At 33.7% G+C, this 14,532-nt stretch overlaps 1 protein-coding gene across 1 annotated transcript in view; it reads right to left on the bottom strand.

Annotated features, from left to right (window-relative positions):
* DHX36 (DEAH-box helicase 36) overlaps window positions 1-14,532 on the bottom strand; it is a 50,958-nt gene that overhangs the window by 12,418 nt on the left and 24,008 nt on the right. Inside the window, exons 12-19 of the mRNA XM_042954585.1 lie at window positions 14,273-14,360; window positions 11,049-11,104; window positions 9,585-9,649; window positions 8,525-8,668; window positions 6,292-6,409; window positions 5,566-5,664; window positions 1,300-1,473; window positions 1,045-1,131 (exon numbers count right to left, since the gene is read on the bottom strand). Coding sequence (XP_042810519.1) covers window positions 1,045-1,131; window positions 1,300-1,473; window positions 5,566-5,664; window positions 6,292-6,409; window positions 8,525-8,668; window positions 9,585-9,649; window positions 11,049-11,104; window positions 14,273-14,360 — 831 coding nt within the window. The remainder of the gene's footprint in view (window positions 1-1,044; window positions 1,132-1,299; window positions 1,474-5,565; window positions 5,665-6,291; window positions 6,410-8,524; window positions 8,669-9,584; window positions 9,650-11,048; window positions 11,105-14,272; window positions 14,361-14,532) is intronic.

The following is a 14,532-nucleotide window of genomic DNA, read 5'->3' as shown; positions in this document are numbered from 1 at the left end:
TATTGTTCATCAAAGCAAAGATTCTTACTAGTTTATCTTTATTTGGGTAATAACTTACTCTTCTACCAATACTTCATCTTCTTTATAAACTACTCAAAGAATTTTGAAATTCACATACTATTAAAAAAAAGCACTCCCCATGATTCTAGTTGTTAAGATATACCCACTAATGAATTTCCAGATCTTTCTTCATACAAACAAGTACAAGTTATATAACAATATACTGTGTATTTTATACAAAATGCCATCATATATATTAGGTATTAATAAAAAAGAACACTGCTGAACAAATTCTAATGCTACTGTATTGGAATATACACAAATATATATATATATATTATATACATATAATAGATATATAATATATATGTATGTAAATATATATATATATATATATAATATGTATATATAATATATATGTATGTATATGAAGTTATATACACAGACAAGGGAAGATGGGGAAAAAGAAAAGTTAATACTGGATGAGCTCAAAGAAAAAAAATACATAACTTTCCCATAATATGTGGTATAAAAATGAATCTAGAGCTACAGTAAAAAGATACTATCTCTAAAAACCTAATTACATTTAAATTTTGCAAATATGGGTGATAAATGTATTCCTCACATAAGCTTGACTTTTGGGAGGAGAAATGGTCTCTCTAAATAATGTGCATGATTAGCATAGTCATCAAAATGTTAAATCTGAATAAGTTACAGTTTATTAATAAACAGACTAAGACCACCTTTTACGAATGTCAACACAAAGATATAAATGAATATAAAATAGATTTTTAAGATAAACTGTTAATTTGTTCTACTGTTATCAAAACACAAATACAGATTTTTTTTTCCCAAAAGGGTAAATGTAATGAACTATCAAAAAATATATCATGTGCAATGTTTTTTAAATGTTCACCTAATTTTAAACACTCAGCAATTTATTCCTGATACCTATTAAATATACACATTTTAAAAACTGAGTACATCTATTATCAGCTTTTCACTTGAATGAACTGTCACAATCCAGAACAAGTCATTTTTTACCTCAAATGCATTCACAACTGTCAAATGGTCACTTTTGGTATCTTTTGCCAATTCTTTTCTTCTTGCATCTGCAATCTTTTCTTTGCCCTTAAGAAAGAAGGAAAAAAAAAAAAAGAAAAAATAGATGAAGGCCACTTAAATTGCCCTGATGGTCAAGTGAGAAAGGCATTCGAATAAAATGCTGAAAAATGGATCTCAACAAAAACTATTCTGTGAATATAAAAACGCTTAGCCTTTTATCTGTATCTTTCTTACCAATGGAATGACAAAAGGATCTTTGAAGCTGAGACTAGCAGCAATGGTGAGTACTGGGTCTAAACAACAGAAAAGAGCTCCAAAAAGAATCATTTTTCCAATGTGTGGCTCAACTGGTAATCGTGCTAAGTGGACTCCAAGGGGTGTCAATTCTTCTTGTTTATCCAAAGCATTCTGTAAAGCACGGATTTATGTTTAAAATCAACACTGTAAAGCATCCTATTCAAAGCTATTTTAGTTTGCTTTAAAATAAACAACAGGAGAGGTCTCACTCTTAGACCCAAATGCTTTAATATTGTTTGATGCTGTTTTCTTCACCAAAACAGAATTTCTGAAGTCAGCAAAGGTTAGAAACTTACATTAAAATAGACAAATAAAATATCCACAACCTGGCCCTACTCTAAATGTTAGGAGAGAAATAAGAGAAATACCACATTAGCAATCTTTCAATCAAATAAAATCACCCCCTGGTGTTGTGGGACAAAATAAAACAAAGAAAGAAACAACTATTATATATTCGAAATATATAATGCAAAGCTTTGATTCTGGTAGTTTACATCAGACAGGAAGGCAAGAAATAATGGGCATATCCAGAACACTGAAAACTGGGGGTGGGCTACTGCTCTGATTACCTAGGTAATTTGGTCCAATCGTCCCACTGAATACAGCTAGGAAAGCTGCTTGAAGACACTGAGGAGTTAAAAAAGAAGTATAAAAATTCTAAGTATAGAATTTGGAGAATAACAGAAGTCCAGGGAGGTGAGCCCAGAACTGGTGCTTCTTTTCCTGGCAGAAGCAACATAAATCTTCGCTGGAGAAAGTTATCATCATCTTAGGTTTCAAATTTTTATCTACAAAGAGCACTATAAATGCAATGTCCAGTACACAATTAAAGTAACTAGGTACACAAAAAGATATCAACAAAAAATAAAAACCGTAACCCGTATGTATCCCATCAGAAAAGACTTCTACTAAACATTTATGGTGGAAATAACCTTAATCTTACAAAAAATTCTTTCAGAGAACAGAAAAACAAAAAAAATATATAATGCTCCCTACTTGTTTTTTTGTACCTGGCATAATCTTGGTAACAAACTGGACAGGGACATTTGGAGAAAGGAAAACTACTAAATAAACTTATGCATGAGAAACCACAGGGAGGAAAAAAAAAAAAAAAAAAGGCAAATTGAATCCCAGCAAGTTAGATTTGTTTCAGGAATGAAAGTTGGTTTAACATTTGAAAAAAAAAAAAAATCAACGTAATCCAATACACAGCAAATTAAACAAGAAAAAACCCACATCATAATCTCATGAGAGGCAGAAAAGGGATTTGACAAAATCAATTATCCATGCACAATAAAAATCTTTTAGTAAACCAGAAACTTCCTTAATTTGACGGTTTCCATGAAAAAAATCTTCAACAAATACACTCAACAAATTGTTGACAGCTTTCCCTCTGAGAAAAAGAACACAAGAATGTACACTATCATACCACTTCTGCTCAAGATTGTACTATGGGTCCTAGATGATTGGAAAGGGATAAACAGAACTATTTATAGGGCCTCTAGGTGGCTTAATGGGTTAAGTGTCTGACTCCTGATTTCAATTCAAGTCATGATCTCATGATTTCGGTTTGCAAAATGGGAGCCCTGTGCTTGGGTCCGCACTGACAGCAAGGAGTCTGCTTGGGATTCTCTGCCCCTTCCCCAACCAACCATCAACAAAACTAAAAAGCAACCTACAGAATGGGAGAAAATATCTGGAAATGACATATCTGATAGAGGGTTAGTATTCAAAATATATAAAGAACTTATAAAACTCAACACCCTAAAAATGAATAATCTGATTAAAAATGGGCAGAAGACATGAACAGACATTTTTCCAAAAAATATAGATGGCTAACAGACACATGAAAAGATGCTCATCACTTGTCATTAGGGAAATACAAATAGAAACCACAATGAGATATCACCTCATGCCTGTCAGAATGGCTAAAATCAACACAAGAAACAAAAGGTGTTGGCGAAGATGTGGAGAAAGGGGAACCCTAATGATGCACTGTTGGTGGGAACCCAAACTGGTGTATCCACTGTGGAAAACAGCATGGCCATTCTTCAAAAAGTTAAAAATAGAATTACCTTACAATCCAGCAACTGCACTACCAGGTATTCGCTCCAAGAATACAAAAATACCAATTCAAAGGGATACATGCACCCCAAATGTTTACAGCAGCACTGTCTACAATAGTTAAACTACAAAAGCAGCCCAAGTGTCCACCAACTGATGAATGGGTAAAGAAGATGTGGCATGCATATATATATATATATATATAGGAATATTACTCAACTATAAAAAATGAAATCTTGACATTTCCAAAGATGTGGATGGAGTATCATGCTAAGTGAAATAAGTCACTCAGAGAAAGACAAACACCTAATAATTTAACTCATACATAAAATTTAAGAAACCAAAGAGCATACAGAAAAGAAAAACAGAAACAAAAACAAAAAATCCCAGAGAGGCAAACCAAGAAACAGACTCTTAATTACAGAGAACAGATGGTTACCAGAGGGGAGATGGGTGGGGAGATGGGTTAAACAGGTGATGGCGATAAGGAATGCACTTGTGATGAGCACTGGGTGTCTTAAGGAAGCATAAAATCACTATATGGTACAACTGAAACTAATACTACACTGTATTTTAACTGTAATTTAAATAAAAACTTTAAAAAAGCTTTGGAATCTACTGTTGAGAGAAGGATTTGCATGGCCGTTTCAAGCAAACGGCTAAGTAAAGACTGGTTCTTAAATTCAGTTGGGAGAGAAGAAGCCACCCACTTGGGCTTCAGAGTCCAGCTGTTCTCTGGTCATCCATCTCTACCATCAACAGTAAGTTGATTCTCTGATTGCCACCTCGCTCTATTCTATTAGACGAAATAGCAGCAAAGCTCTATTCTACTAGATAAAAGCCTAGGTGGGAAGACCGGTCAGCAGTAAAACTGTACTATTTCCTAAAGTACCAGGAACCTCACTAAACCTAATACAAATTCCAACCAAGACAGATAATTAACAATGCTTTTTCATTTAAATAACTCACATTAAAACCTACTACAGTGTTCTGATGTAGGTCAAATTCTCAAAATTACCTGTATAAATGGCTTAAATAAAAATGAAATATATAAAGTACATCTTCAGAAACCTCTAACCCCACACGAATCAACGATTTTAGCAATGACAAAAATGTTCTATGTGCAATGTGACTAGAGATGCTGAATTTGTAATTTACTTCAAAATTCAAATTTAAATAGTCACATGTGACCAGTGGCTGCCTTATTGGAGAAGACAGCTTGAACCACTTTTTCTCTTCTCTGAGCATTACCTCACAGCGCCCTTCTCCTCACTCTGGGTACTAATTCATAGCCAGTCCTGTGACTCTTCTCAACATGGTCTTGTGCAGGGATGGCTACCAACTAAGTAGTCACTTGTTAAGTCACTGAAACTAGTTTCTCAAAACAATGATGTCACAGAAAGAAACGAAAGCAGAACAAAACAAAAAAAAAAAATTAAGACCAAAATGTCAGGCAGGGGGATATAAAGCTCATTAGTATTCTTTCAAAAATACAAGAATTGCCTTCATAAGATGTCCACAGTCATTAAATTACTTGGATTTGAGAAAAGCTCTGAAAACATTATGGTAATCAGAAGAATCTAAGAAACCAACCAAATTCATCTGAAGAATGCAAATGAAGACAAAGACCAGTAAACTGAAAGATATAAAATTTTATCTAGTTTTTTTTTTTATGTTTATTTTTGAGAGAGACAGATAAAGTAGGAGTGGGGAAGGGGCAGAGACAGAGAGAGGGAGGGAGACCAAAATCTGAAACAGGCTCCAGGCTCCGAGCTGTCAGCACAGAGAACAATGCGGGGCTTGAAATCCAGAACAGCGAGATCATGACCCAGGCTGAAGTCGGACGCTTAACCGAATGAGCCACCCAGGCGCCCCCAAAATTTTATCTAGTTTTAAAACAAGCCTACAATGAAAAAATTGTGTGGAAAGGACCCAGAATAATAAGACCATCACAAAGGTATCATTTTATAACTTTCTAATTCACGTTTCATATACCAAGCCAAAGAGTAAATCAAATTTGGCACTGTGTATTCATTGATCTACTTCATAGTAATGAGAGTAAATTTTTTAATCAGGTGGCTTACGTGCTCTAACATTATAAATCTAACTTAACATTTTGAAAAATAAAATAAAATTTACCAGTTCCATCAGGTGTTTTATGGAGAGTGACACCGCTTCATCTGATGGTGGATCCATTAACCTACTCAGAAAATAAGCAATTCCACCTAGCCTTAAAATCTGGGGGAAGACAAATATAATTAAACATATATCATATACTGACATTAACAGTTTAGTCATGCCTGTGTCAGTCAATTAATAAAGCATCAAACTTATACATGATTTTCACATTACTACTTTCTATCACCCACCAGCTTTATATTAATGAGAAAAGTAGCTGGTTAAAATCTCAACAAATAGGTTATTACCGATCTTTTTCAAAATAAAAAGGTTGTTTCTATCAAAATACATATAAAATGCCAAAAAATGGTGAATGGTTTATCAGACGGACAGCACCTTAAGATGTAGTAACAGTACATGTAGCTAATATTTATTTACTGAACACTTACTCACTACATGCCAGGCAATGTTCTAAAGAATTCTATATAAGCTTTATTTAAATAACTTGCCACTAGCCTGTCAGGGGAGTTAGGATTCAAACACAGGCAGCATGATCCTAGAGCAGTACATGATAAAATGTGTTTAATAAACATTTGAAGGAAGTTTAAAGACAGTTTACTAAAACACACACACACACACGCATGATAACAATTCTTCACAGATTAATATACTACTTTCTTCTATACAAATGTTGAAAATTAGAACCCCACTCTCCATTTAGTTCCTTAACTCTCCCACCTAATTTACCTTTATTTGTAAACAAAGCTCTTCTAGAGGAGTTCTCAAAATTTCTGGCAGTTGATAGTCATCCAGAAGGCTTGCTCTAAGACCATTATATAGATGATAGCAATGACCAGGCTGCACTCTTAAAAAATAAATAAATAAAAGGAACATTACCAATGACTTTTTAGAACTCCAGAGAAAATAGCAAGCAGGGAAAATAGCCAATATCTGTATCATATGAACTACACCATAACTAACTTAATATTTCATTTTTATTAATCATACATTCCTTCTCCCCATGTATCTGAGGAACATTATCTAGATCCATTATCCCTATGTTCTAGTTTTAAGAAAGAGATGATTTCCTCCCCGCACCAATAATTTGGTTCCTTTTTACTAACTTACAGATTCCAGAATGCTGTGCTTAATAACTGTTTACTGAGGTTTACCCTCTATATGCCTTGTGAGCATTTTATGTAATAATCCTAGCATTATGTTAACCTGTCTATATTATTTAAAATCTTTAAAATTTTTTTTTTTTAAGTTTATTTATTTTTGAGACAGAGAGAGACAGAGCATGAATGGGGGAGGGTCAGAGAGACAGGGAGACACAGAATCGGAAGCAGGCTCCAGGCTCTGAGGCATCAGCCCAGAGCCCGACGCGGGGCTCGAACTCACGGACCACAAGATCGTGACCTGAGCCGAAGTCGGACGCTTAACCGACTGAGCCACCCAGGCGCCCCTAAAACTTTTAAGTATGTGCTATTTAGTGAGCTCTTAGAGGGATTTTGGAAATGTTTTAGTTGCTGAATTTTTCTTTAGTGATATAAATGGACAGGGTTAAGGATAGACATGTAGAGGTGAGGGTATTCATATATTTTCAAACAGAATAAATATTCCTATGGGCTCTTGCTGCTAAAGGAGGGGGAGGTCCATTTTCTATAGGAATAAAAATAAATTCTAAAATTCTTAGCTATTTCTGTCACAAGTATACAAAGACCCATCATCTATTAATATAACATGCCTGTAAAAACGAAGAATGCTTCCACTGAGGACCATATAATATAGTTTGATCTGGCCTTCAAAGTAATTATTAATCAAATCAGGCTTTGGTAAAGGAATTTATTATCTGTGGACCCTACAAGGGGCTATTTTTCATTTGAATTAAACCACTGTAATTCCACAGTTAACTTCTATCAAGCTACTGCAAATGAAAATTTAGACGAAACATAATACTTCGTTTACTTTATTTCTAGAACCGTTTTATGGATCAAACCTAAGGCTAGTATGTTTACTATTCATATAAAAAAGTGTACCACAATGGTGAATACTACTTGAATTAGTATCCAGTGGTATTAAGTCTTCATGAGAAAACCTCAGTCTTAGAGATTATTCTTAGAATAAGGTATCACTTCAGCTCAAGAGCAGCAACTGCATAATCTAATAAACGGCCTACAAATTGCAGTGGGATAATCTGCAAAGATTATAGCAAGATACAGAGCTTTACTACCTACAAATGTAAAACAAAGTATTGCTGAAATTATCTAACTCTCCTTTCCTTACTTACGCCAGTTATCTGAAGATTAATGGAAATTTTTTCGTACTACCTGTAGGAGGCAAAAGAAAAACTCTCTTCTACAACTTCAGACGTGATTCTACCACTCATATGAATAAGGGTGTAAAACTTCTAGGAAGTATGTATTAAAATGAATAATAAGTGCAATTACTTGTGTTAAAGGCAAATCACTCTTTCTACCATTAAGATAGAGATATTATTTCTTATGCTACCCCCATATCAATGAGAAAACTTCCTTGTGTTTTCATTGGTAACTAATAGTGAAAAACTAGTATAGATGTAAAGCACAGGGTTAGGAGCCCAGACTGGAGCCAGACTGCCTGGGTTCAAGTTCTGACTCTGCTACTTACACAACTGTTTAACTTTTAATTTCTTTATACCTTAATTTCCATACCCTTAAAATGGGGGCAATAACCTAGTTCCTAGCATTGTTGTGAAGATTAAGCAAGTTAATATATACAAAGTGTTTAGGAGATAACATGACATTCAAATATTATTACTAGTTATGATTAGTAATTCATGCTTTTTAAAAAATGGAAACAAAATTAAATAGAATAACAAATTAACAAATAATATTAATTTTAATTAACTAGATTGAAAAATTAAAAATAGAAAACTTGGCAGATATTTTTCCAAAGAAACTATGATTAAAACAACTTACAGACAAAGGTTCCATCTTACCTTCCAGCTCGACCTTTCCTTTGTTTGGCATTAGCTTTACTAACCCACTCAGCAGACATGGTACTGATGTTGTTTTGTGTGTCAAAGTGTGTCTCTTTTATTTTTCCTCCATCTATTACATAAACTACATCATCTATGGTAATGCTGTTTGGAAAACAGATGTATGAAATATTAAAAATACATTAAAAGCACATAACCTCTAACAGGACTACAGATAGGGACTTCAAAGCATTTTTAATTAGTCATATTGATTTTGCAGTTAGGGATTTTCACCACTGTTCCCACATTCACCAACATTACAGGGATCAAGCCCCTTGTTGGGCAGGCAGGATCAGGAGCTGTAGTGGCAGTCAATTCTGCAGATGACATGAGGAATTTTTATTTGCCCATAGTCAAACTTCATAGCTTGCTTGATGACTTTTGTACCTAGCTCTGTGGGCCCAAGTTCCCACATGGTTTAATATCAGCTTCCACAGAAAAATCTGTTTCAATGAGTATAAAGACATATTAATGCTTCCAAAGGAATATAAGAAATTTTAAGGCTATTCATAACTAATTACCAAACAATACGACGACCCCCAACCAGAAAAAGGCAAAACCAAAATTGACCTCAACTCCCATGATTCCTTAAGAAGGTTTTTTTTTTAATGTTTATTTTTGAGACAGAGTCACTGTGCAAGCAGGGGAGGTGCAGAGAGGCAGAGAGAGAGAGAGGGAGGGAGACACAGAATTTGAGGTAGGCTCCAGGCTCTGAGCTGTCAGCACAGAGCCCATTGAAGGGCTCAAACTCACCAACTGAGAGATCATGACTTAGGCTGAAGTTGGACGCTTAACCAACTGAGCCACTAGGCACCCCAAGAAGGCTTTTTAAAAAACACTTAGAAAGGCTAATCCATTATAGGATTAGAAAGCAAACAAAAGCCTCTGCCCAACACCATGACTAAATTAACTTTAAAGACATTATGAAGTATCTTTTAGAGAGAGAAGTGTATAAGGTATGCTAATTTATGGGGCTCAAAACTCATAATCATCAGTAGTTGATATTTAAAACAATTTTTACCTAGTCTCTGCAATATTGGTAGCAATTACTATTTTCCGAACACCAGGAGGAGTTCTTTTAAATACCTGTAAGAATCAATACATCAAAACCTCAAAAGCACATTAATTTCTAAGACATCATTCTTCCAATCAGAATTACTTCAGATACTGTTCCTTTTCAACATTGCGTTCATTCCTTCACATATGCATCTAACATTTGTACACATACTTATAGGTACACATCATTTTCAATTAAACCATCATTTTCGTTAAACCAAACAAAATCTCCCAGATTTTAGAATGAACCTTATCACAAACTAAATTTCAAATGAAATAGGATTAAATTTACAGAATGTTTTTTAACAAGAACTGTAAAGCAAAATGTTTTTTTGGGTATCAAACTCTTGAGAGAGAGAGAGAGTTCAGTTTAACAATAAGAATTACGAATGATCCAAAACTCTATGGGTAAGGGACACCAACCACCCAGGCAGATGCCAAACTCAGAATGGATAGCAGCGGGCTGTACCACTACATACAAGTTTTTGAAGTCAAACTAAAAAAAATAAAATCTTCAATGGCATCCTTCACAAAGCCACCTGAGTAAAAGGAGAACTTGTGGTCAAGTACCACTTGGCTATAATGCAAAGAAATGCATACACTTATCTCTTCATTTACATCAAAGGTAATCAACAGAAAATAGAATTTCTAATGTAGTCATATAATTTCTAGCAAAGGAATACACAGTTTACTATTAGTGTGTCAGAGTGAAAGTACTCTTCTGTCTGGTCTTTGGAACTAACAGTCCTTCACCCCTTGTCTTCACTTAGGTATGTACTCTAATTGGATTGGCTGAGGCTTACTCAGGATTAAAGAATCAGCAGAAAAGATATTAAAAGAGCCTCAATAAGAAATGCCTTGAGATTTTCTCACAAAAGGAGGGGAAAAAGTACAAGAGAGAGAGAGAGAGACAGACTTTCTTCTGAGCCATCTCCTTCTATCAGGGCCTGCAAACACTGCAGTCCAGAAAACTATCTTGTCTTTGAGAATGCAGTGTTGATCCTAACAAGGGACATGCCTGAACCTGACAAGAGACAAAACATTCACAACCATAATAATATATTATTGATAAAACAGGAAATCTCATACCTACAAATACATTAATTCTGTTAAATCAAAATCTCAAACATCAAGCTGTAGTATGTCATAGATAACTGCAACCCAAACAAGTTACTGGTGAAACCAGTCTATAAACTTTTCCCTAATGCTGACAAAACTAATTTGTTAATTACTCAGTTACTCGAGTTTTTGTGCAATTATCCCCTGAAGATTCATTTGCAAAGTTCTTAAAGAAGTGATTTTTATATGGATTACTACTTGAAAATGCACCTTCAAAAAAAATAAAAGAAAATAAAAGATAATAAGCAGTCCTTAATCTGAAGCTTGCCTCAATCTGAAAGACAGAGGATGAATACATTTAACAACATACCTGTGTCTGGTTAACCGTAGGCATCAGTGAATGTAAGGGTATAATAATAAACCTGTCTGAAAATTAAAAAAGAAAAGTAAACTTTAAGATAAACAGTTGCAGAAAAGCTCCAGATTAGTTAAGCACATAATTCTTAACTTATATTACTATGTATAATCGGAGAAACTTTATTCTTTTTATTTTCTTGTTTTCTTAGTGCTCCAGTAAGTTCTTACTGACATTTTATTCTGTCAATTTATTTCACATTGATAAACATATTCCCCAAATTCCTAAAGAATGCTTAAAAGTTAGGAACAATCTTTTCAAATTATGCTAGAAAACATCATTAGTTCTATTCCCATCAGTTAACTGAACATCAAAAAATTCGCTCTAATATGAATATAAGTTTATAGACCTTGGGGGATCCTCACTATTTTAATCATATAGATAATAAGTGAATTTTTAGAGCACTTTAATGAAATTCCCATGTCCACTTTTATGTTAAAAAAATAATGAAACAGCACTGGTAAAGTGACCCACATTTTTAAATGTAATTTTGTTAGAAATGTAAAATCACATTCCTACTTTTTAAGTTTCAAAATGAAATAGTTCAACCCATTCGTGATTACTAGACAACAGGGAGAAAGTTTGGTGTAGTTATTAGTGATGGAAATAAGGGAATGTTAAGGAAGCAAGGGTAAACTTCAAGTTTAGCTATGATTACAAAAAAAATGCAACCCGACTTAAAGACTTAAATCTCTAGCAAGTATCGAGATGACTCAAGATAACTGTATTCCCCCTGCCAAAAACTATTGTTATTCAAAGGAAATATGATACTTCCCAAATCCTCTGATAAGGGTTACAAATCTTAAAAGGTAGTAAAAAGCTGTCAAGCAATTGATATTGCTAAAAAGATTGCTCTGAATTACTTGTCTCTGTAACACAATATGAAATGCATTAACTCGATCAATACTCAGGCCAAAAATAATTTACTTTGAGTTGGATTAGGCCTTAAGATGTAACTTCCATTTTATAAGTATAGGTAAGAAAGGATCAAATGATAATATTATGAAGACTCAGATTCAGACAAGTCTAGAAAGTCGAGGTAGGTGGACCTAGCCTAGTCTTTTCCACAAATCATTACCATGGGGAAGGTAAGGGGGATATGAAAGTGATTATGTGGAGTAAAAGACTTATCTGGCTTACAATTTTCTGTAATTTGAACTATTAGCTGTGAAAGACACTTTTGGGGGAAAATGGGAAAATCTGATTATAGACTGGATTATTAGATGATGTTAAGAATTAGATATAAAAATGGTACTATGGTTATATATTATATAGAAAAGTACATTTTTAGAGATGCATATATTTTGAGAGATAATATATGACAGCCGCAATTTATTTTAAAAAGGAAAAAATTAGATCACAAAAATAATTGCTGCATTGAAGTCATTGGTATATGTTGTTCACTGTACGATTCTCTAGTTTTCTCTAAGTTTAAATGTTTCATTACAAGTTAAAAAAAAAATCAGTAGCCAGGTAAAACAATGAAAGTAAAAACAATTCTGTTAAAGGTAACATAATTGGGGTAAAAAGAGTTTAGACTGCTGATATTGCACAACTACAGTAGTCAGTGGGAAAAAAGTCTATACTCTTATGAGAAGAAAAAAATAAGTTGAGAAGCATTCAATAAATTGAGTTTCAAAATTCACCTTTAGTCAGTATAGAGTTAGACCAATTTTTTTGCCCCTTTTAACATGGTCAACAGAGTACAGCCAATCATTAAGGCTAAATTTTAAAACTATAACTTGAGAAAAAACATTCTTGTTAAACTTTGGAAAGATTTCTTTTTAAAAAGAATTGAGCAGGTGGTTAAAGTATAAATTAATACCTCCTTCCTTGAGAATAATTAGAAAATTAATAAAGTCAATTATAATAACCAATATCACAGCATGTAATTGTAGTGTTACATTTTGGTAGATCTTCCTTGTATTTTTCCTGGTAAATATATACACATACTCAACATTTTTTATTTGAAGTAAACTCTACACCCAACATGGGGCTTGAACTCACGACCCTGAGATCAAGAGCTGCATGCTTTACTGATTGAGCCAGCTCAGTGCCCCACACATACTCACATTTTTTAAAACTAAAAGTAGATCATACAGTAGTGTTTTTTTGGGGGGTGGGAGAGACCAACGTTAGAAGGTTCGGCCAAAAAAAGAATCCCAGTTGTTTAAAAAAACAATTCAATTGCATAGTTTAATCACAACTACACTTTTTCTATAGACAAAGGTTATCACTGAAAGTAGTTATTTCATTACAGAGAAGCCCTGATAATCAGATAAAAACATTTTCCAGCTATAGAACAGTAAACAATTTTAATTATAGAGAATGTTTTGAGGACATTACTACAATGGGATTTAACAAAGAATGAAAAATACTGCTTTACTACTGCTTTACTATTTCAGTCAATTAGATCAAAAAATTTTTAGTGTCTTGTAAAAATAAAATGTGTCAAAAGCAATTCAAGAGATTAAGTTTAGAAAATATAATTAGAATTATATAATACTAAATAGAATTTGCTTTGTATTTTACTGATTGGAAGTTAATAATTATTCCTGAAAATGCTCTGGCTGCATTTTATAGGAGAAAAATGGTCCCATATATTTCTGAGACATAAGAGATTATGTCTCTTAAACATGCTATTTAAGCGTTGGAAGCACCTATAGAATTTTTTAAAACTATAGACGTTCAAGTCACATTCTCAGATTTGGGGTGAGGATGGGGTCTGAGTATCTGAATTTTACAGAAGCACCACTAGTGACTTGTATATTCAGAACTGAGAAACGCTGGGCTAAGGGATAAATTCAACCTTATTTTCTGCCCAATTAAATGCAGCAGTGAGTGAAAAAACAAACGCAAGTACCAACATCTTAACTTTAAGGGCTCAATATTATTAGGCAAATTTAGAAAAAGGAGTAAAATATTCTCATAATACCAAATAAAGAACTTCACCATATACCTACCACCTTCATCTTGTGACCTAGAACTTTATTTTTTAAAAAAGAGAGAAAGAGATCCAACTTTTGAAAAAACCCAACCTGGGCTTAAGACCACCAAGTTCCTACAGTGAGGCAGCCTTAGACTAAGCAACGCTTCTTCAAATAAAAGAAAAAAAACACATGCTGCATATGATTTAAGTACTATTCTTAGAATTGTAATAAAATGCATTTCCATAATACCTGATTTAAACATCACTTGTGACATCAAGAGATCATGTAAAGTGCTGATATTGTCCCAGCCTGGTAGGAAGACCAGTATTGCACCATCCTATATGGAGGGGAAATAACCATTACAAAGTATCACATAACCAAACACACTAAATGTAAACTTCTGTGCACACTTAAACTAGCTTCAGAAGTTTTATTTACTGATTGTAACTAAAGAATAGAAGCTCACTCTTTTTAATGTTTATTTTGAGAGAGAGAGAGAGAGAGAGAGA

Source organism: Panthera leo, chromosome C2 (genome assembly GCF_018350215.1).
Source record: "Panthera leo isolate Ple1 chromosome C2, P.leo_Ple1_pat1.1, whole genome shotgun sequence".
Classification (NCBI taxonomy): Eukaryota; Metazoa; Chordata; class Mammalia; order Carnivora; family Felidae; genus Panthera; species Panthera leo.
This window is presented reverse-complemented; position numbering and strand designations above follow the sequence as displayed.